The sequence below is a fragment of the Phaethon aethereus genome (assembly GCF_964289735.1).
Source record: "Phaethon aethereus genome assembly, chromosome: 1".
NCBI lineage: Eukaryota > Metazoa > Chordata > Aves > Phaethontiformes > Phaethontidae > Phaethon > Phaethon aethereus.
The window spans coordinates 61560513-61584644 of NC_138575.1; the positions used below are offsets into that span (position 1 = coordinate 61560513).

A 24132-nucleotide genomic window follows, 5' to 3' on the forward strand; every position below is an offset into this window, starting at 1 on the left:
TGGATATTGCAGGGACCTCACGCAACACTGAGTGAACAGTTTGTGTTCAAGTGTCCACATGCAAGAATGTATTTTGCTGTTACTTACATGATGTAAAGTACAGGCATTTAGTATGGGTGACCTCAGATGAATCCATAAATTTCAACAGCACATGTATCTCTGAAGGCTTCCTTACCGCAAGGAAACACTGACACAAAGGATGGCATGCAAGAATGAAACGTCAAGGGCTGTTGCTATTTGGACAAGTTGCTCTTATAAAGAGCAGCAAATAGCTACAAGGTACTTGTGGAGTGCACTCTGAAGTCTAAATAACTGTTTGAAGACTAACGAGCACTTTTAAATGGTTAATGGGGGTATCTGAACAATTGCAGGGCAGGGGGTGCCACACAGCAAACTTGGTAAACTCCTGGAAATCCACATGATTTCACTTGTCTTTATTTTACAAATTGGAAGTTTTGCTGCATCTCCAAACCTGCAGAATGCACAATAATAGCCCTGACTGGAAAAGTAATTTCTCTGCCACTGAGTATATGCGCCTACTCTGGATGTCTTGGACAGGTATGATTAACTGGTGCTTTGTACATGTATTGTTTTGGAGCCTCTAGCGTGCCTCAAACTGCATTCAACATGCTCTGAGATTCAATTAATGAATAAGGTGGAATGCCAACTGTAGTTGACTGCTGCTTCTTTAAGGTATGCACAAAATATGCACACAGTCAATGCTAAAATATGCATATATTTATTAACTCATTCTGCCTCTCCCAATCGCTCCTTTGTTCCATCCTTTGTGCCTTGTTCTTTAGGCTAATTACTTGGGCCTGGAGATGCTTTACTTTGTAAATAACCTAGCACTGTGCTGCCATAATCTGACTGGAGCCTGTAGCCTCTAATATAAATCAACCTGATTTTGTGTCTCAAAATATTATGTTCCACTCTTTCTCATTTTAGCCACCCAAGTCCTTTTTGCTTTCCTCCGTGACATGACTGTTATCAGGCACTCTTTCTGTTTAATAAAGAGCATAAGCATCTCAAGGCGGAGACCTTCCTTATAGGTTTATTGAATTCCCTTCCTACTTAAGGGTAAGCAATGAAATAAACCAAAATTGTGAGACATACTTCTTGGTATTATAGGAAACAGGTACACACAGGTGAGGAAGTTTTGCACCAGAAGTAAAGGCCCTTGAAGACAGAGTAGCTTCTCATTCTAAAATGTGATATCACACCCATGGGATATCAGGTGAGTGGCTGCTTGTTTCTTGCCTCACAGGAAGTAAAAAAACCCTCCAAGGACATTGGACATTACTGCAGTTGCAAATCACGTCAATTTTAATCCTCCCCTCCTCTCTTTTTTTAAAGATGATAGAAGAAACATTTTGTTTTGACTTTTGTTTACAGATAAAATGGATTTATTTGCGCTTTTTTTTAAAAGTTGTTTGACTATATAGTATGTTTCTTAGATCTGTCTGTTTTAAATGAGAACTCTTTATGGAGAAAAGAGATGCTCAAGTCCTACTGAATTTGCTTAAATTTGTACTCATGAAAGTCTTAGCCCAGTGTATTTACAGTGTATAAAACATGTTTATAGTAAGTTCACTGGTGAAATAATTCTGACAAGATGTTTACCTGCACAATCTCCCTCCATCAGAGGAAATGTAGACACATCTGTCAGAAAGATTTGTAGAGATGGAAACAAATTCATTGATATAACCCGCTCGACGCATTATCCGAAACGTGTTGACTAATTTCTGATGATCACGTATGACACCAAGGATGTTACCTATTCAGAAAGAGAATAAATTCATGGTGCATTCTTTGCATATCCAAAACTCTACTTAGACATTCTGATCATGTCTAGCATGCATGGAAGTACTTTCTACCTCTTGCAATTAATAAAAGTTGTCATAAAATTTCCATTTTCTGACATGAATAAGAATTAGCTCTTTTTTCCTCTTGGCACACATTAAAAAAAAGTGTCAGAATTTCACAAGTCATCTATCTCTTTGCCTCCAAATAGCTTCAGAAACAAAATGGTGTGCTTCATCCAGCTTTCTTAAAATACGTTTCTGCTCTGGTGCCCATTCACCAATTAGTGTACAAGCAAACAACACTTCTAAAGCCTGCAATTTCAGCTGTACTGAAATGGATCCAAGTTTTCCAGGACCAGACCAAGGAACTGTCCTGCTGCCTTGTGAGAAATTTTAGAAAGACCTGATATTTTTGATATATGTGATCACTCACAACAGCACCATAACTCCTCCTTCAGAAACTTAGCTCGATAAGCTATTGTTATCTTAGGAGAGCACTTTTGCATGGTTTTGCCTCACTGAGTACTAGACCATCTACATTTGGGAACATTACTATCTTGTTCCATACCACTACCTGAGCTTGTGAAGGAAGAGTCCAGTATTTCTGCTCTGCACACCCCTTTGGACCATAAAACGAGGCAGAAAAGAGTGCATGCAGTTTCACTGAACCTTATCTTTAACACACAGCTACAGAAAAGCAGGGAAAAGAAACGCAGTTTGGTCAAGTGTTGCTTTTATGTTATTGGGAAAAGGTAGGATTGGACAACAACTGCTGTTTAATTCTAAGGTAAATGGAGAACTTGTTCATGGTGACAGATATTACATACTAGTCCCTGGAAGCGGATGCTGTTGACAAAAGGCTATTTTTAAATCACAGTTGTATTTTTTAAAATGTCAGCATTTTGAAATCTGGTATCATAGTACCTGTTGATTTAGAAACGCTGAAGGATCACTTGTAAAAGGAACATAAGCGTGCAGATGCAAAGCACATATGCCAAACCATCGCTTTAACATAGAAAAGGAACCTGCTTTCCAAGGTCTAATTTTTCCTAATCATTCACAAAGCAAGTTGTCTTTTAAAAGGTAATTTAAAGAGAACAGCATTGCTAAACTTTGCAAACTATCGATGTTTCCTTTCTGTTTTTAAAGGCACTTGCATGAATATTTATAAAAATACATAAAGCTTACAGTAACATTAAATACTTTCTGTGAATGAAGCTCTGAGTTTGTAAATTTAAGTTATTAGAAATTTAGCAGCGTTATTCTCTTTTAAAAGAGTACTTTAGGAATGGCACCTCATTTGGTGAATGCCTAAAAAAAATCCCCAAATCTGTAATAGAATGTACATATTTTTGTGCCTATTCATGTGTGTTTAAAAACAGTACTGAAATTTGAAAAAGCTTCGATTTCCCAGCTACACACATCTGTAGTCAGAGTTCTGAGGACACAAGTTCAGACAACTAAGTGCTATCATCTGGCCTACCTACTCCGCCTAACCCTATCAAAATATTTACAGATGAAATTGATCTGCTCGAGGGCAGGAAGGCTCTACAGAGAGATCTGGACAGGCTGGATCGATGGGCTGAGGCCAACTGCATGAAGTTGAACAAGGCTAAGTACCAGGTCCTGCACTTGGGTCACAACAACCCCATGCAACGCTACAGGCTTGGGGAAGTGTGGCTGGAAAGCTGCCTGGTGGAAAAGGACCTGGGGGTGTTGGTCAACCACCAGCTGAATATGAGCCGGCAGTCTGCCTGGGTGGCCAAGAAGGCCAACAGCATCCTGGCCTGTATCAGAGATAGTGTGGCCAGCAGGACTAGAGAAATGATCATTCCCCTGTACTTGGCACTGGTGAGGCCGCACCTTGAATACTGTGTTCAGTTTGGGGCCCCTCACTACAAGAAGGACATTGAGGTGCTGGAGTGTGTCCAAAGAAGGGTAATGAAGCTGGTGAAGGGTCTGGAGCACAAGTCTTATGAGGAGCAGCTGAGGGAACTGGGGTTGTTTAGCCTGGTGAAAAGGAGGCTGAGGGGTGACCTTATTGCTCTCTGCAACGACCTGAAAGGAGGTTGTAGTGAGGTGGGTGTCGGTCTCTTTTCCCAAGTAACAAGCGATAGGACAAGAGGAAACAGCCTCAAGTTGTGCCAAGGGAGGTTTAGATTGGATATTAGGAAAAATTTCTTCACCAAAAGGCTTGTCAAGCATTGGAACAGGCTGCCCAGGGAAGTGGTTGAGTCACCATCCCTGGAGGTATTTGAAAGATGTGTAGAGGAGGCACTTAGGGACATGGTTTAGTGATGGACTGGACAGTTTATGGTTGGATTGGATGACCTTAAAGGTCTTTTCCAACCTAAATGATTCTATGATACACGTAGAAAAAGGCATCTGCAGTTGACTGTGCTCCAAAAATTGTTGGAAGGTTTCCAAAGCATAACTCTCCATCAGCAGCAAATCAGAGTCAGACTGTTGAACAGTTACATACCATTAAGGAAAACAAGGAACACATTTGGATATGAAAGTTCTTCACCACAGAGCAAGTTGACATCTTCAACTCCAAGATTACCGGCTAATTTAATAATCGGGCCATCTTCCATATCCGTAGTAATGTGAGTCATGAGGGCGAGGTTTTTAACCAAACCACAAGCCTAAAATAAAATAATACACCTTTTATCCATTTTATTCCAAAGTATTAATACTATATCTCTTTTTCTTCCCAAACCGTATTTATGAATAAAAAAAAAAAGTCGAAGTATAAAGTGAAAGAAATGAAACAAATTAACTACACTGAGAATTAGGAAGGAAGAAAGGAAGAATTTTCCATATAACACTGAAATGTCATTTTTTTTTAGCATTTACAAACTAATAAAAAAATATAGGTGATGAAGTTGTAGTTCTTAAGTTATGCAGCCATGTATAACCCTATACGTATCTCTTCAAAGCAACAGCTACTTAGAAGCATAATGGAAACACAAAATCAGTCTACCAATTTGCCAGATATCCTGTATGTTCTAACACAGACTTTAAAATGAAATTTAAAATTTTCATTTTAAAATTAAAAATATCCAAGTATCTTATACAGTGCAACTTTATTTCAGCTGCTTAATGAGACTAGCTCATATTGATTATTTGTGCCAGAAAGTTCAGAGTTCCTCCAGTACTTTCTATTCAGGGGGAAAAAAAAAAGAAGAAGAAGAAAAGACGACTGTCAGAATCAATTGTTTGGTTGAATTAACTGGATGATGTCTTTAAAGTAAAACATACAAATGATTTCTGAACAGTTTCCAGCCAGTCTACTCAGGTAGGAGAAAAAAGGCAATATATTAAGGAGGACCAGGATGTAAACAGATGGGATGTGGGAAGACACACAAGTTGTGTTATCAAGCTGAGGATAATTTATCTCTCCAGAAACCTCCTCATCAGAATTCTTCCTCTGATGGAGAATCACCGCCTTCAAAATAAACAGTGTCTCCATTCCTCAGCACAAGAAATACTGAAAGCAAAATAGAAGTTCCTCACCTCTCCTTCAGGAGTGTCAGATGGGCAGAGCATCCCCCACTGAGATGGTTGTAATGACCGAGGACCACTCACTTTCCTTGTCTTTTCAAACTGAGAAGAGATTCTAGTCATCATTCCCAGAGCAGATATATAAGACAAGCGGGACAATACTTGCGTCACACCTTGGCGGTCCATTTTGAATCTCTTCAGAGACCAATTTCCCTGTACAAAAAAGAAACATTTCAAAAAAGTTATTGCAGTTTATCCCTGTCCCGACACTGCATGTCTTTTTTCAGTATCTAGACAGAATAATATCTGAGGAGCTTTGCACAGCGAATGTTGCCCATTTATACAAAACAACTTTCTAACTACCTGTATGCATATAGACTACTAGTTATAACATACTTGTATTAAGTATTTTAAAAAATAGTTGAAACTAAAGAACTGCTCCTTTAGATGAAAAGATACTTTTGCTGTTATAAATTTAATTACACAAAGATTCTTCATCATCTGTCCCTCACAGGTAAATCAGTACTCAAATTTAGCTAAGCTAAATTGTTTTCTCCTCTCCTGTTATAGATTTTTTCGAGTATTTAAAAAAAAGGGCATTTTGAGTGAAATACACTTTAAAATAGATCCCACAAACTTTCAGTTCTGCCCTTTTCACGGTAGGAAACACAGGCATTTATGCTGGAGAAGTCTGACTTCATCTGTCTGCGCTTTCTTGAAGACTTTTTTTTTTTAGAATCCAGAAGAAAAAGACTCACTGATCTATCTTCTCACAGAAGAAGGGTTAGGAGGGTGTTAGGTCTATCCAGCTTCTCTGGTAGGATTACACCAACTATGAAATGCAACATCCATGCATATGTCAGAGGTGCCATGTTTCAGTACTGTCACAGGTGGTATCACTTGTGGTTTTAATTAGGAGAACAGAGGAGTTCGGAGAATGTTCTAGGACACAATTATGTTTCCATGCCAAGCAGATTTAATAATCGCTACTGTAAGATCTTGAAATTTGGTGCTACCTTTTTTGACTTCATGACATCTACTCCATACACGGTTGCCAGCACCTGAGTCAGTAGATGCAGCCACCATGTTACTGGTCTGTGCAAAGGCAATGAAGATCTCAAAGGTAACACTTTCCCAAGGATTGTCTTCTGCTAATTCCTGTAGCCTTTTTGGTAAACTCAGCTCACTAATGCTAACAAATAAATCGAAGCTCACTTGCTGTACTACAGTGAAATCCTTTTAAAGAGTGATTTGCTTGGCTTCTTTATTTATACGTTAACAGCACAATCCCATTTTATGAAAAGCAAGAAGCCAGCATCCATCCCAATGATTTTGCTATTTGCTTCCACTGGAGAGACCATCAAATAGTCTGCAGAACTCCCCTTTCTTCCTTGTTACAGAAAGCGTGAAGACATAATGCCCAATGGTAACTGAGTCACAACAAACTTGTCCACTTGCTCACCCTTCTCAGGAAGGGTTCACTCACTGACCATTTCATTCTCTAAGGACTGGGAGTTCCCAGAATATAAGTGGAAGAATACAATAAATGAGTAGTTTTTCCTCACACTGGAAATTATTGCATCTGTAGTCTAAACTAGCATGTGGTTTCTTCTTCACCGCCCAGAAGACTGTGAAATCTCAAAGACTGGAGGAGAGGGGAGGGAAAAATGCTGCCTGAAGAAATAATAGGAAAAATTCTTTGTGCTTTGGAAGTGACAGACTGACTCCTTCAAAGTTGTCCAAAAAACCCAAAATGGGGCCAGGGCTGTTGCGAGACCATCCCCAGTGGAGAACTTCCTACTGAAAACTTCTGTGAACTGAAAGTTGCTCCCTCAATGGCATTGGACAATTCTGCAGATGCTGCAATGTCTATTAGGCCTGTGGCATTACTGCCTGACCTACCCTCTCTTCTGGTATTTTGCAGGGTATTAAGATGACCTACAGCAAATACCACTGAACACCACTGTACAGTTGATGTAGCGGTGCTATAAGTTATTTTGCATGCTACTGGTGTAATTATGAATCCACTGAGTTATTTCATGCTCTTTGAGACTATCGTTGAAGCATTCTGGTGAGATTGGAGATTGTTGTTTCCAAGAATGTTTTTTATGGTATTTGCTTACTTAATCTCTTGAATAGTATGTGTTGGGCATTGTTCCTGATAAATTATTTTCAATGCTGAATAGCAGATGGTGTTTAACTGCTTATGTGGTAGTAAAAAAAAAGTCCAAAGATAGTGGAAGAAAGACAACTTTACAATACGTACTGAATAGTTTGCAGATTTATCTCTGTCAGTCCAAATGGAAAAACTGGCACCAGCTAGAAGAAAGCACCAGCATTTAGAGAAACAAATCTGTCAATTGTTTTGGTTACGTGCACTGTAGAGATTTAACTACATTTGGGGCACTCATAAAATTAAACAGTGATAAGCTTAAACACTGGGATTTGTAAGTTACAGACTGTTGGTGGTTTTGGATGCAATTTGTGGAGTTAATTTTGTTTATAAGAACTAAGAAAAACCTCAGTTTCATGCTAGGCAGAACCCTCTCAAGAGTTCTAAAGATTAAAAATGAAGTTGCACAATTTTTACCAGCTACTAAAATACTTAGACTAATCTAATTTAGTAAAAAATTATGGATTTCAAAGTAATTTACAAGCTAGTAGCTAGATTTCAGGAACAATCTCACAAATTGCTCTTGCAGATGTGTGAGGTAAAAGACAAAGTTAGTAATTGTATTTTTGTTTTTGTCTACCGGCACAAATGAAAATATCCATTCCAGTAGAAAGCAGACACAGGCTAAAATCTAACCAAGAAAAATATTTAAAGGCTTAATTATGTGTTTTTTTGCAATAATATGGCATGTAGCAGTTTTTTCTGTTAAATAGTTCAGTATCATTAGCAGAGAAGTACCAATTTCTATGCTGCAAATTTGCTCATATCAGCAACTTCATATGAATAAAAAGGCACCATCCTTAAAAACTCAAAATTCAGCTGCCCCCTGCAGTTGTCTTCTGTTCATGATGTTTTCCAGCTGTTTTTCAGCAACCTTTTGGACATATGATGTAACCTGACCCTAGCTAAATCCAAATAGAAAAATACCATGAACCACACAGTCAAGTAGAACCTAGAAGACAGCAAGTTGGATAAATACAAGCATGATCGTTATTTTAAATTTGCTTTTTTCTACCATTCCTTCACAAACACTAAAATACCACTTTGAAATAAATGGTGAAATAAAAAGTGGTTTGATAATTAATGATTATTCGTTCAATTCCAGAAGCCCTGCCCATGACAGAGTTTTGCAATTTTCATCTATAAAGAATGTTAAATAGATTTGTTTTTACAACCAAAGACAGTAGAGTAGTCAGAACAAAATTTACACATTTCCATCATTCACTACAGTGGAAAAATTTTACATACTAGAATGAAAACAAAAATACTTACTGTGGAGATGGCATTGACCATGCCATTGGTGATTTGGTCTTGACGCATATGCTTCACTACATCAAACTGAGCTGCACGTTGCTTGGGGATTACCTGGTCAGCAATCTTCTTCAGTTCAGAGTTAAATTTTTTGAACAAATCTTCAAACAGAAGAGAAAGAAGCTGGAAATACAAAACAATCGGATTAAGAGAAAAATTATACTTCTCCAGGTCTGGGAAATGTGTGTGTGGACGAGAAACACATATTTAATATTTCTACCTTTATACTTCTTGTCAGTTAAAAAATATTCTCTCTGTTTCTCAAATGATATATTTCTCCCAAGTTTTTTTGCTTTGTTAAAGTACAATGTTAGAGAAATTATCTCATAATAGAACACAAATTAAATAGAAGAATGGTCTAAGCCTATGTATTTATCCCTTTTTGATTTGCTTTAATCCTTCCTCCACAATATCTAAGCATACCCATCCATCTCTGTGCTATCCATTTATTAACTGTCTTCCCTAGTCTGCTACATTATAATCTAGCTGATCTACTTCTTCCTTCCTAAAGTCACAAATTCTCCTAAAGATTTAATACCTTAAATGTACAACCTTGAACTACACACAAGATTTGGAGGAAAGACCATCTTCTATTCTAATACCGGATGGAATAACTGCAGTAAAACAGTAAGGGAAGAGTCACTTTGAACTATTCTACTATTGAAAGTGAAAAAGACTGTGTAAAATGCCCCTTCCCAGGAGCTACTTAAAATGGACATGACAGACACCCAAGTGACTGTAAGGTGACCTTAGGGGAAGCAACTCAGCAGCACAGAGTTTGGAAGCGGCGCACAGTTTGCAAGACCAGACTGAAACGCAAAGGTGTACAAGTTAGCGTTTCTTCTGGACAAGCAGAACTAAAAGAGACTTTTTTAGGGTCCCAGAAGCAACCTCTGCTCTTGACAGCTAGCAAGACATCTCTCAGGTTACGTAGGCAGCTTCCTCACTCAAGTATTTTTATCCTGCTGCTTTCTGCCAATCACAATCTATGGAAAACCAATTACACCCCCAGAGACTCCACCTGGTTCAACACCTGCCATCCTTTTCTAAAAGTGCTACTGTCTGGAAAGTGCAATGTTCTTCCACATCTCTCCCGTTAAAAAAAAAAAAAAGTTTAAGCAAAGAAGCTACTTAACATAGCTGAATTAAAATAACAAACAAAAACACTCCCACAGCAATAAAACCCTTCAAAAGTGCTGCAATTTAAGCCAATTATTTCCTGTATAAGTATGCTACTTACTTCTAGTTCTTAAAATAGCCATAAAAGCAAAAGGCTACCAAAGCTTGTGATCTGACTTTTTTTGCTCTCCAACTTGCTTTGCTTCTGCATTTTGCTCAAGATGTCCTTGCAGACCCTAACAGCTTCCCAAAATACTTAAAATGTATCATGTAATGCAGATTTAAGTGTTCACAATGATTAGCTTTGCAAGCAAGCCGTATAAATTCTAAAGCTTAGCAGTCCTGTCCTGGGACTCTATTTTACAGCAGCTCCAAGTGTCAGAAGAGCTAAAAATGCAGCAGCTACCAATGCCAGAAATGGTAGTTCCCAGTGTACCAAGCACTGTAGGGCTGAACAAGCTAGGTATTCGGCTACCACAAGCTAAGACATTCTGGAGTCAGTTGTACAATTTAATTTCTGCATGTGCAGAATTAATCTGAATTTTAACTGTCTCCATCAGACATAGTCCCAACTTTTCCTCACCTTCTGGAAACAAGGAAGCAAACCACTCATTCCTCTATCACTGGTATGGGCTGCTAGATTTCATTTGCTTTCCTCTACCTACATGCTCCAGCTGGGCTGACCAAAGCATTTGTCAAATGACACTGTAAAGCACCTAACTAAATTATAAACTACCCTTTTCACTGGCATCACAAATGCATTTAGGCATAAAAATATTAACAAATAACACCTGGAAACTCAAGACAGACATCTGATTTGCAATAAAACGTTCCCACTGGCCTTTATGGAGAGCAAGACTGGATTATCTTTGACAATCAGCTCTACATGACATAAGAAACACTTAGTGTTCAGTCACCGACTTGTAAAACCAGTGATAACACACACTGTATGCTACCAAAAATGGAATCCTATTTCCATTCTGGACTGAGAGTTTTCACTGAAAACTCGTTAAGCAGGTTTTGGCATGAGAGGAAGGTGTTGTAGATTCCCTTCCTGATGCTTGTAGTACTGTTAACATTTACAAGGTGATAACCTCTCACCACTATCAAAAGAAATCATCACCTGCACCTCACCTGTGATGTCACAGCTCATTTAAATCAGATTTCCATCAGAAATAAAAGCATCTTTTATGAAGCATGTTATTAGGAAGGAAAACCCATTGGAGTCTCCAAAAACTAGATTATGAGGGAAGTATTTCAAAAGTAGGGAAAAAGTAAAAGGAAGGAATGTGCATAGTGTTAAGATGTCTGATAGTCTTGTCAAATAAGAACTATACTCTTTTGAAATCAATCACGGTATACATTTGCTCTCAACAGATTTGAGCAGGACTTAAACATTTAACAAAATGTTTAACAGAACATTAAAATTAATTCAGAAAATGTTTTCAGATTTGATTCCTTGATTATAAAATTGCAAAAATCTCCTAATTCCACATGCCATAGGGATTATAAAGTCACGCCGTCCTTCCTCTTCTCTGAACTAATAAAGTAAGTTATATCCCAAGTACACCAACTTGCTACTATCTGCCAGTCTGAAAAGCGTCATACTTTGCTAATTTCACTCACAGACTCTGGGTCTGTAAGAGCTCTGACTATCTGGCAAAGCAGAGTCTCACAATAACCGCATTATTTAGGTCAAGAGCAAGTGATTAAAGAAAAAGGATGGAATGCCAGTGATAATATTCAATGGATTTCAGTTAGTCCAGGGCCTTTCAGCCTGCTTCAGACAGGAGCACTAAAGAACAAATCATATTTAAAAAAAAAAAAAATACTGACAACTCATCAATTGATTTTCATTGAAATTCCTAAGAAAAATTAATAAAGAAGTTAAGCTGCTGAAATACAGTTTCACCAATTAGCTTAATGTCAGAGAATTCTAATTAGGCGCCTTGAGATTGCTATTTAGCGTTTAAGCCTTCAGAGTGCCAAATTCTCCCTTTCACACAAACTGGTTGCAAAATTAAAGACATTAGGCAGCCTTAATTATATTATCAGAACAGCTGGGATTAGGCAATCTCTGAAGTCAAGGCGGTATTCTTTTGTCACAGGGTAGAAATCCCTTGCTTTCCAGGGTGCCGGATTTTGGTGCTGTTCCATATCTCACCCATACAAAGCAAGCTGCATTAGAAACAAAAAAAAATGAGGACAAAGAACAGAGTAATGCTTAGCAAATAATGAACACATTAAGGAAAGAGAAAAGGTAGGTGAAAAGATTAAGCCTGAAATCGGTAGGTTTTGCTAACACCTCAGCTGGCACCTGGCCTACCGAGCCTCTAGTGGCAGAAAGACTAAGAGAAAGCTCTGTAAACCAGCTTGGCTAGTGGCTACAACTCTGTTATCTAAAGCTAAAGCACATTTCGTACTCTCTTGTCCCATGGGGTGTGAAATTAGCAGCTATTGTTTTCACACATTTTTATAAACACAATGCCTTTTATGTCTTTACATTGTTTAGACCACTATGTTTTTCTCCTCACATGGGAATCTTTTCTTTTTTTTTTTTCTTTATTCAAATTTTAAATCATTAGGATTTTCATTCCAGGAACACACTGGCATTAAAAAAACAACAAACCAACCATTTTATCCACACAAACTTTAGCTAAAGACAAACATTTAGAAAGTGGCAAAAAGTCTCTACACTTTTTAGTCTGTTATCCAATCAAATTAACATTACACCAATAATGTGGCTGAAAGGAGTTCAAGTGTTCAGCTTGAAATGAGCTTTTAAAATATCACAAGGCAGCCAGAACTACTCTTAATCAAGTGTTACAACCCCCCCTGCATAGTTCTCCTTGATGTAGAAAAAAATACACATTGGCTTTGTTGTGATGATCCTTTACATGTAAAACCTCTTCCCAGTTAATTTAAAACGACTTTGGTTCTTAACATCTGTGTGAGCAGAGGCCTTTCTGTTACAGCTTGTAGAAAACTTTTTACCTGGTCTACTTTCTGCCTCTAAAAATATTAGGAAAAAACAAACTACTCCTTCAATCCAGTTAAATCCGAACAATATGATGACAAAGCAACAACTAATTTTATTGATTACAGTCATACTGAACTACAGCAACAACATTACAGCAGAAACCAAATAAATCCATCACAGCTTAAAATATTTGCCCCATTAGAATATTGCACTAATGTCCTCTTACTACTCCTTACACTTCAGAAATATGTTCTACTTCAGCATAAGAGTAAAAGTTTGATGAAGAGTCAACATCTTAATTTGAAGAAAGGATTTTTTTTTTCCCTTTTCTTCAGAAAACTAGGAAGCAAAGCACATGTTTTTACTCTGAAATGACTGTGCGCTCTGTGTGTATGTTCACATGTGTGCATGTGAACAGGACAGGGCAGGGTGAGAAGGAGAAGTACGAGACAATATGCAAGCACACATCTTAAAGTACAGTAAGATGAGAATTCCCACTGGATACAAAGAAAGAGAAAGGGACATTGTTACTCGCACTGCAACAGAAATCCCAATACCAATTATGTGGGGGGCAGAGATGCATATTTTCTCCAACCTGGTGCATTATGTATACTTGTCTGAATTTCTGATGCATGATGAAAAACCAGAGATGATACTGACTGCCACAACTCCAACTTAAGTTAATACACAGCACTGCAAAGAAGTCCAGTCCTAATCTAAATTGGTTAATTAAATAACCACACATGGCAAGGAAAAAAAACATGCCATGGTAACTAAGCAGTTCCTTCACTGCCTTAGGAGAACGTAGTTTGGCCAACAGCTGTGAACTGCCACCTTCTCCGCAAAAGAACAGTGCCAGTCAGACACCTGAAACCACTCCCTCCTTCACAGTCCATTGTTATTGCTTCTACCGCCAGTTCCAAAATTCTGCAAGCAGAGAAGTCCACGCAATCCACTTTCATTAGGTGCTCAAGTTAACTCAAACCACTTACTTCATTAATTCATGCTACCCTAGAGGCTAGAAAGGCAGTTGACAACAAATAAGCAATCTCACAGGCTTCTCCAAGTTACAGGAGGCTTGAGCGGCTGCTCTGTGAGCTGCTACACAAGCTGGGTTCTCCATAGTGGGACAACCTGGACCTGACATGCAGGCACTTACTTGGTCCCAGTTAATACTCTCAGCCAAGTTGCTTAGAGGGGGGCACTGGAAGATGGATCTTACTGCTGCCTTCTTGGCACTAACAGTATTATAATGGAACTAGAACTGATAATGTATTTCCACTGCTCTGTCCTTTTATCTGGTATAAAGAGGCAATACAGAAGTGAGGATATAATTTATTAGTCTCAATCAGGGAAGCACATCTATGAGTCAACAAGAAAAGCCAACAAAAATAAAATGAGACAAAAACCACTTCAGTCAAGAAGACAGGGATGCTCCTTATTCTGCATCTTTTAAAAGCGGATAGTAACAAAATCCCAAAAGAGCACTCCGCTCTGAAGTGAAAACTCACCTGCCCTGCCAACTCCAAACGTTTATTTCCATAGTAGTCTCTGTCATCTACTTTATTTTCTCCTTGAGCCAAAATCACTCTGCGCACCATCACTGCTGTGTATATGCACTTGGCACGAAAATTGAATTCCTTCACCTGTAAATAAACAAAAAAACAAAAAAAAAAAAAGGAAGAAGAAAAACATACTGATGTTTCAGGAGTACTTCCTTAGTTCTCATTTAGACAAACACATCATTTTAAATCAATGGGTCATCTGGGCTGACTGAGGAGTTACAGGGGGATTTGTGTACTTCACCTTCTTAAAAAATGCTAAAAGCAATATACATTAGTGGTGTTGAAACAGATAGTAAATGAAAACAAAACAGAATAAAGGTATAGGTCTTGAGAATAAGGTCCTGAACTAACAGCTGATACTGCCTGGCTATGAAGAAAAAAATGTGTAGTATGATAAGTAGTTCAATGGTACAGCATTTCATAAACATACAGATTACTTTTGACTCAATCCAAATCTTCCCCTTTATTTTGAGAATTATTTACTTTATCTCAGCTGCAAAGCAATCAAAGACATTTTTCCCTGCCAACAAAGCTCACACCATAAATAACCACACAAATTTACTCCAGTTTAAAAAACATTGCATACAAGAACGTGGGTCAGAATAGTTGACGCTAGCAGCTCTCGTGCTTCTTCCATCTTTGTTTTCTTTGGGCCTCCCCACATCCTTTGCCTTCGCACTTTGTTTCCAATGTACTTCAAAGCCTGTCAAGGGGGGGAATTAACTTGAGTTAATATCAACACTGTAACCCATACACGCACACGGAGATCTATGTGTATTCCTCAGTCACTGCAATGCCACTAGCCACAGATGATACAAACTCCAAGCAAAGTGCAAAATACCAGACATGTAAGTGATGCTAATACAAAAATTTTCTTGAAAATTGACACAATTGATTATAATTAAATATACAACATGTTGTTTATCATATGTTGATAACATTTGGAATGGGAGGTGGTGAAAGAGCATGATTACTACAATATTAAAGAAAGGGGATTGCAGAGAGTTCGGAAAAAGGATTATATAAATTCCAAAGATATCTAGTTTATTTAATTTGACTTTTTACCCCCAGTTCTTTTGTGTACTTGCTAAGTTTCATTCAGATATTAAACTGTGAGGTAGCACTGACTGTTTAATAGGCACAAATGCTGCTGTGTGGCAGCCACATCTGTCTCCAAGAGTATCTTGCAATGATTAATGGATTCTTACTCTTTTATCAGCTGTCCAAGAAATAGAATCAATATGCAGAATTCAGGGTCAGATGAGTCAAAGAAAACATCCAGGTCCACACAGGAAGTTCCTGCCTGGAAATGAAGCCATGCCCCCTATGGCAAAGAATTACTCTCCCCACTAAATGACAGACTATCCTTTCCATCTGTGACCTTCTTCCCCAAAGAGCTCACTTTCTTTTAATTTCATTTGACGTTTCTTGCACAGAGTAACTTCTGTGTTTCTGTTTGTCTACTTTCCTAGACACTTTGCATTTCACTGTTCTGACTCTGAATTAGGAAGGCCTTCACGCTACCTCTAACCCAGAAGATGCAAACCAGAAAGACGTTCACTTTACAGCACTCAACACTATCCAAGGAAAGATTTGATAAAGTTTACAATGAAATAGCAGAAATAAGACTAACCTTCAAAACCTTCTTCTAGATTAGTATGTACATGATGGAAATACTGCCAGCAAAATGGCCTGTGTTCTGACTAATTAAAAAAGTACACATGAGCTGAAGAGAACTATGGCAAGTCTTTAGCAGGACAGAAGGTGGCTATTACTGTGGGCTTTATACAAGAGATTAGAACTGTAGGAGAACATCTACTCAGGATGAAATGGTCATGTCCACACCAATGGGGCTGCTGCAAAATGCGGCATGCAATTCCTTTTTAAAAAACGGGAACTGTCCTCAACAAAAACCCTTAATCTTACAAACACCACTACTTTTCACATACATTAAAACATAACCCTGGCCTTCTGCAAACAAAGCATTTCTTGACTTTGGGGTTTTTTTCAGTTAGGCAATGAGAGCAAAGCCTCACTTTTGACAAGTCCTGCCCCTTTAAAAGCCCTCAGCTTAAAATAACCCCAAAAAACAAACCTCAAAACACAAAGCGTATGTCAATTGCTGACACAGCAAAGTGGTCAATATCCACCATCTTTAGATTTTTATGGCGTCTGGCCATGTGAAAAGACACACCTGCATCTGTGTAAAAATCTGAGCTTTTTGGCATTCTTCCAGACTAGGAGCAAATGCAGCCATCACATGTTCCTCTGTGCCAATCATCTGTACAATCTCTTGGTCACTCTCAACACCCATGGCCTAGGAAAAGAAGAAAAGACAGAAATAGCACAGGCTTTATGTTAACTCACTGACATTTGCTTATGCTAATTTGGTATTGTTTGTCTGCATTACTAGTAAGCAAGAGCTAGTTCTTCTCTAAGAAACTGTGCCATCTGGCACTGGCAGCACATATTCTAGCTATGGAAGAACACTAAATGGAAATCTTGATAAGCAGCAGAAACACACACACTCTTTGGAGGATGTCTTTTTCTTCACTGACAGAGTTAAATTTTATGCTTTTTCTTAAGAAAAAATAAATACCAGGTAGTAACAACCCTATGTGTATAACAATGAAAACCAAGTCAGAATCTACAATAAATAAAGAAAGGTTAAATTTCTTAAAAGATTACACACGGTCTCTTACCACAAGCAATTTCACAAACTCATGTGACTGTGATGCAGCACATCCTATTTGAGAAATGTTTACAATTTACCTCCTTTGCAGATCTCTGCATTTAGAAGATGACTTCACTACACAATTCCACTTGAAAACCATTCTATTATTTCACTGATCCTTGGATACCTTGTTAGACTTTATACTGCAGAAAAAGTTTAATAAACTAAGAAAGCATTTAAGAGGTTTAGAAAAGTCTATCAGTAAGTGTTTCAAGGTGGCAGCCAGCAGTGAAGGCCTTTGTGGATTCCAGATGGTGCTAAAGCTCCCCCCTTCACACATTTGCCTGGAGCACTGCCATATCAAGAAACAAAATAATCTCACTAAACCTCTTCTGGCTGAGTTATAATATGTTTCTCAGAACTTTGTGAGGAAGTTACCTTTTCATTCATATTATTCTTCAAACTGCCTGCCACAAAGACCATAGTAAATAATGGCCTATGTAGACCCTAGTATTCTGGTTCTCATTAAAAACTGGCAGTGTCCCAAAAAGTTACATTTTCCTCAAAAATGCACAAATACCTTCCCTTCTTATTGCCTTCATTGCGTGTCACTTTGCTTAACACCTGGCTAATGCTATCCCTTTGCAAAGCTGTTGCTCTAATTGTGAAGTACCCAGCTTTTTCTTTTTTCTTTTATTTCGTCTTTCTTTTTCAACAAAGAAGTGGTTGACTGAAATTCCTTTAACTTTAAACTCTGCCTCTTCACCTTGTGGTTTATCAGAAATTAAAAGCACTGCAAAAGTAGCACACATGCATAACAGTGTGAGAATATTCCCATTTTAGTGCAGAGCATAGATCAATTCCACCACCTCAGACAGACTTGAGTGACAAATCAAGATGCAGTTAGTTCACCAGATAAGACTGAATAGTTCGTTCCCACTAAGTAGTCATCCCTCTGATCTCAAGGCTCTTTTCAGAACCAGAATTTACGCATGTGATATTACTGTAGTTCAGATCCCTGTTTTTCAAACATTATTATGCTCCCTCACCCTTTTAAATAAGGTCACACAGTAGTTAAAAAACCTCAGTGGAGCAGTTAACAAAAGCCAAAACTCCTCGTGACCCGAAAGCCAGACTCGTAAGTCTACAAAAGCATGAAAGCTTCACAACAGTCATTTTCCTTGTGTCTAGGACTTAATAGCTGACCAGCCAACCAGTTTAGGAACCACAACTAGACTCATACAACTATTGCACTTAGCCTACAGAAAAACAAAATTTTATTAAGGGAATCTTTGTGCCACTCTAGGCACGCATACCAGGAACACGTTTATCTAAAACACATCAAATGCAAGCTGATAAGATCACACCCTATTTCTGTCCACCAGGTTAATTTTAGGATGGCAACCAGATCGTAAGAGTCATGTGGAAAGTGAACAAGTGGGGGAAAAAAAAGTCAACCTGCAGTTACTATGCTCTTTTATCCATTAAAAACCAGAAAGACACAGTAAATTAAAGAGGGTTGATGATTTCTTCTCACTTGATGAATTCGCTGATCAAAAGTCTGACAAGATGAGAATAGGACATATTATAATCGTGTAGATTTTCTAGCTGAAGTCTGTAGGAGCAAACTCACTTGAGAATTCTCAATTTGTGTGTGGGAAAGGCTGGGATCTGCCACCAAACAATATATGTTGTATTGTTAGGTAAGTGCAAACTGAGGAAAAATAATTTATAAGTAATGACTGAAATCTTAGGCAAATGACTGAAAAAGATGTGCTGATACAATAGCCTAAAAGTAAACCCGTTTATTCTCCTCTGTACTCTCAACAATCATGGGCAGAGCTGCACACACAAGTCCACCTACATGCAACACTAACAGGGCAAGCAACAGACCCATGCTGGTATCAGACAGATTTGTAATCTTAACACTTTCTTTTTTAGTAAATTTGGCCCTGATGATGTACTTCTACAAAAAAACAAACGAAAACAAAAGAAGTACTCCAGAATTAGCCTGTAACATCACTAGAATAGTAACAAAATATTCCTGGGTTGTTGCTTGTGTTACAGAAACACTGAGGACATGCAAAGTAGGAGTGGGTCCTATGCTTAAAGTGCTCATAAACCCAGGATAAAGCCAAGGGAAAAGGAATTAACATAAAAGCAAAGCAGGAGACAAGATGTCTTGTTTATTTTTGATTGGAAGTCAATGTCAGAAAGGGATAATTTTACAGGAGGGTGGAGAGGAAGGTGACATTGCAAAGGGAGAACTTAGCAGCAGCAGTGAAAGGATGAGGAAGGAGACAGTATCAGGCTGTTGAAGAACATAGTCGGAAGGCTTGTTGTCAATGGACATAAGACAGACAAGTCAAATCAAACATTCAGATCATCCTGAGTTCAAGTGGCAGAAAGTGGACCAACCGGGGTCAACCACTTCCTAGGACTGGGGAGATTCCTGCTGCCCAAAACATGTGTGTGTACAAGTGTGTGTGTACACACACACACACATACATATGAGAGAGTGTGCATGAGAGAGCGCGAGTCCAGCTCTTCCTCCCCCAGCTCGTGTCTTAATGATGATGTCTAGGCGTTTCCATGGTACTTCCCTAGAATGTAGTTCTGCAGTCCATCAGGCTAAATTACAGAATGGAGACAGGCAGATGACTGGATTAAAAAGATGTCAGGGAAGTTCAAGGTTGACAACACAGACAGAATTGGTCTGGAGCTTTCATAATTCGAAGGATACGAGCTATGAAACTGCAGCCATGGGAACCTGTAATTCTGCAGAGCCAGTAAGACCACCATTCAGCTGTTCCTCTAGAGTTGCATCTTAACAGCTTCAAGACTAACACAGGTTTGTAAAAAAAAACCACTTGACCTGCTGTTCAAATCTTTTGCCGCAGTTCTTAGAGCAGCCCCTTATATCTCCCACATAAACTAAAGATACTTCACCTAGCAATTCAAGCCGTAAAATTCAACTTTTTAAGTCGCCCCCGGTTACTTATAATTCTCTTCCTTGCCCAACCAGTTTTGATGCAGCATGCAACCTTCATTTACTTCAGCTGCCAGGACTCACAAGTCTACTGAATCAATATCACGCACACAAAGTAAAATAGCCCTTGCCTTAGAATAGCTTTAACTCTCTGCAATGTAGGGAGCTCCCTGCAAAAGCAGCAGCACCATCTCACCTGTAATCCTTATGTTTTTCAAGACAGGAACACTCTTGAGTACTATGCAAATATTTCGTACCTCTTCTAATGCTCATTGCTACCTAAAACTGTCTGAGGCTCCCCACCATAAAGTGTGCACAGCTCATAGCCTGACATATTTAAAAAACACCCTATGCACGGTTCACACAGCCCTATGATCACTGACATACAGCTAAAACTAAGGTCTCCTGGAGTTGCAAGTCAACTCAGAACAACCTAAATACCATTCTGGTTGCATGTGCATATTAACTAATGAAGCAGTGTTATACAGTAAGTAGAAAGCAAATTCATTGTGTCTATTTCCATTTACAAGGCAGTTAAGAGCCCTTTAAAAACTTTTAAAAACCATACACATGTTGGGGGCAAAACTGTCCCATTTATATCACTACTTCAACCCCCAAACTGCATTTACATATATAGGGCCTGCACAAATGCCCCTCTCACTTCCAAGAAGAAAGGTTAGGGGAAAAGTTTTTAAAGCTAGCACAGCAACAAAGCACTAATTCCCCCACATCTGAAGAGCAGACAACTCAAGTCTGTCCTAGAGTAGTGCCAGGAACATGCCTTTTGTAGCCTATCAAATTTCAGTTAGCTGTGGTCAATGTGCTAAACTTCACAATACCACAACTTACATATGTTCGGCACAACTAGCTGTTAAATCTCCAAATATGCCAATCACAAAGATCCTTACAGGTCTGGATGGCAGAAAAGCAAAGCAGCAGAACAAAGCCATTCAGGCTTGCAGTTCAGAAGAGACTAGGGATAAGGATGAACTGCAAGGCAGATGCCCCCTTTAGGGTGACCCTACACAGTCCAGTCCCTCCACCCTATCCAGATCAAGGGACCTTTAGAAGCACACTATTTCCACACCTCTCCACAGCCTATGCACCTGGGTTTCCTTCCTCACCATGAATGAAAAGAAAGGATGGGGAACACTGTATGTTCAGGTCTTGCCCTAGCATGCAGCTCTGTCCATGGCTCATGCCTGAAACACAGAAGTGCTCTTAGATTCTAGTTAAAGGGAGCTGTTTATGAATTTTAAGCCTCAGCTCTGTCAGCAGATGGTGTTTGTAATGCTCCCTACTTCACAACCCTTGCTCTTGATGAAGATGTCTAAGGGATATTAGTACACCTCCACTTTACAGTTGCAATAGCTTTAAATCCACATTAGATCATAGATCTCCAATACCTGCTTTCTTTTCTACAGTTACAATGATTTTCTGCACCCCATCCACACCTTAAGTCATCTGCAGGAACACTGGGCCATTTAACACTATTGGGACTAGAAAGACAACCTAAAATTGCCCAACCACTGACTCTCAGATAGTCCCTGACATAACTGTCCCCTCTAGCTGGCCCATGCACTGGACAGCAGCCCTCTACCAATTACTAGTCATTTTCTTAGTCAAAACATAGAGGTCTCTGGAACTTTGTTGCTGCCTGAATGCTGGACTGGAAGGAAATGCAGAGCAATAGATTTTTGTCATTCCCTTCTCAGTTTATTTTTTAATTGGAAATTATGCAAGCAGTTGCTACAGTAGAAGTTAAGGATGCAAAGGCAACCAAAACTTCGGACCTTAGATTGTACAACTTACCTTTGCCCCTTGCAGATGTGTATCTCTACATCACAAGAAACAGAACACTTATAGTAACAAGGAACACCCCACGCTCCATACCCAAGACTTGAGTCACTGCAGAAAGGAATTATTCTCCCAGCTTTTCCAACAAATCTCTGACGTATAATACTGCCATGTGAGAGAGCTGAGGCTACACGGGGACCTCTGAGTTAGGGATTTTCCAGTTTTAGGGCTATAGCATTTTAAACTTTGCTTCTAGTAGTTAAATACAATAAAGTAATGCTGCATTACAGCAATGCCCAAGAAAGAAAGATCAGAGGCTGGTGCCTGCCTAAGAATCCACTGAAAAAACTATCTGGGGTTTTTAGTTTCCAGATAGAAACTAATAAAAAATGGACAGAAGATCCCTGAAGTTCACATGTCATTAAAGGAAAGGTAAGGAAAATGACCACTCATGAGTACAGTTGTTCCAGTCAAGAATGGAACATTCAGAGTAGTTAAAATGAGTGCAGCTAATTTGTTACTGAATTAAATCAATATAAATCTTTGAAAAGCACTACTGTCAAGAGGTTCTAACAACTGTAGCCCCTTATTCAATAAATAAATGAAAAATTATGCAACACTACCTAGAATATAAAAGATACATATAGGCAGGGGGATAATTACAGCAAGCATTGTCAGAAGGTGATCAAATAGTCAGTACAATGGTGCTTAAAAAAAACCCCAACAACCACCTCCTCAGACTTAATAACCCAGAGCAGTTACTCTTCTGTGACCAGGTATTTATCTATACCAGCAGGGGGTGACAAAATGTAATAAAAGTCTGTAAGTGAAGGTGGAATCCAGCTGTTTAGTACTCAAGCAAATGGATTAAGAGCCACATTAACACTTTCCTGCAACAGAAAAGTTGTGAACTTAATCCTGACATTTTTATGTGCATTTCTGTCCACAAATAATTTCATGATCTCCTCCAACTACTTGAAGAGATCAGCTTAATCAGAGATAACAGACGTTTGTTTCTCAAGTCTAAATCCAATTATTAAACTATTTTCTAGTACCAAACCCAAAGCACTTCCCACAAGAAAACAAATTCCTACAACTCTCAATCAACCAAAGAGCTGCGGTGATAATACAGTAAAGTCTGTGGTTGCCAACACCAACAAATCAGCACTGCTAGCAGAAACTGGATGCTGTGAGCAAGTGCTGCCCTCTCCTGGCAATTCATTTGCTCGAGTCATTATCCCCTCCCCAAATCGTACACCGCTACCGTGAAGGCTACAGGATTCACTTCTGTTGGTTGCTAGATCCAGTCAGAGGCCTGGGATCTAGTGGATTTCGCAGTCTTGAGGGATATGGGGCAGGTGAAGACTAAATCTAGGGCCCTGAGTTTTAGGAAAGCAAAATTCCAGCTCTTCAAGGAATTAGTCAACAGGATCCCCTGGGAAACTGCCCTCAGGGACAAGGGAGCAGAACAGAGCTGGCAGATCTTTAAAGATCCTTTCCACAGAGCACAAGAGCTTTCAATCCCCAGGTGTAAGAAATCAGGAAAGGAAGGCAAGAGACCAGCATGGCTGAGTGGAGACCTGCTGGTCAATCTGAAAGGCAAGAAGGAAATGCACAGACAGTGGAAGCAGGGACAGGCAGCCCAGGAAGAGTACAGGGATGCTGTCTGGCTGTGTAGGGATGGGGTCAGGAAACCCAAGGCGCAGTGAGAGCTGAACTTGGCAAGGGATGCAAAGAGTAATAAGAAGGGCCTCTACAGGTACATCAGCCAGAAAAGGAAGGTCAAAGAAAGCATACCCCCCTTGACGAGCAAGACTTGCAAATTGGTAACAACGGACAAGAAGAGGGCTGAGGTACTCCATGACTCCTTTGCCTCAGTCTTCAGGGGCAGACTCTCTTCCCACACCTCTCAAGTGGATGGACTGCAAGATGGGGACTGGAGGAGCAAAGTCCCTCCCACCATAAGAGAAGATCAGGTTTGAGACCACCTGAGGAACTTGAACATGCCCAAGTCTATGGGACCTGACGAGATGCACCCCAGAGTCCTGAGGGAATTGGCTGATGTAGTTGCCAAGCCACTCTCCATGATATTTGAAAAGTCCTGGCAGTCAGGTAAAGTCCTTGGAGACTGGAAAAAGGGAAGCATTGCACCCATTTTTTAAAAGGGTAGAAAGGAGGACCCTGGGAACTACTGACCTGTCAGCCTCACCTCTGT

General features: G+C 39.2%; 1 protein-coding gene across 1 annotated transcript in view; it reads right to left on the reverse strand.

Annotated features, from left to right (window-relative positions):
- POLR3B (RNA polymerase III subunit B) overlaps positions 1 to 24132 on the reverse strand; it is a gene marked incomplete at both ends in the record, with an annotated part of 81973 nt that overhangs the window by 42849 nt on the left and 14992 nt on the right. Inside the window, 7 exons of the mRNA XM_082004850.1 lie at positions 1624 to 1777; positions 4288 to 4450; positions 5322 to 5522; positions 8755 to 8916; positions 14404 to 14538; positions 15044 to 15160; positions 16652 to 16774. Coding sequence (XP_081860976.1) covers positions 1624 to 1777; positions 4288 to 4450; positions 5322 to 5522; positions 8755 to 8916; positions 14404 to 14538; positions 15044 to 15160; positions 16652 to 16774 — 1055 coding nt within the window. The remainder of the gene's footprint in view (positions 1 to 1623; positions 1778 to 4287; positions 4451 to 5321; positions 5523 to 8754; positions 8917 to 14403; positions 14539 to 15043; positions 15161 to 16651; positions 16775 to 24132) is intronic.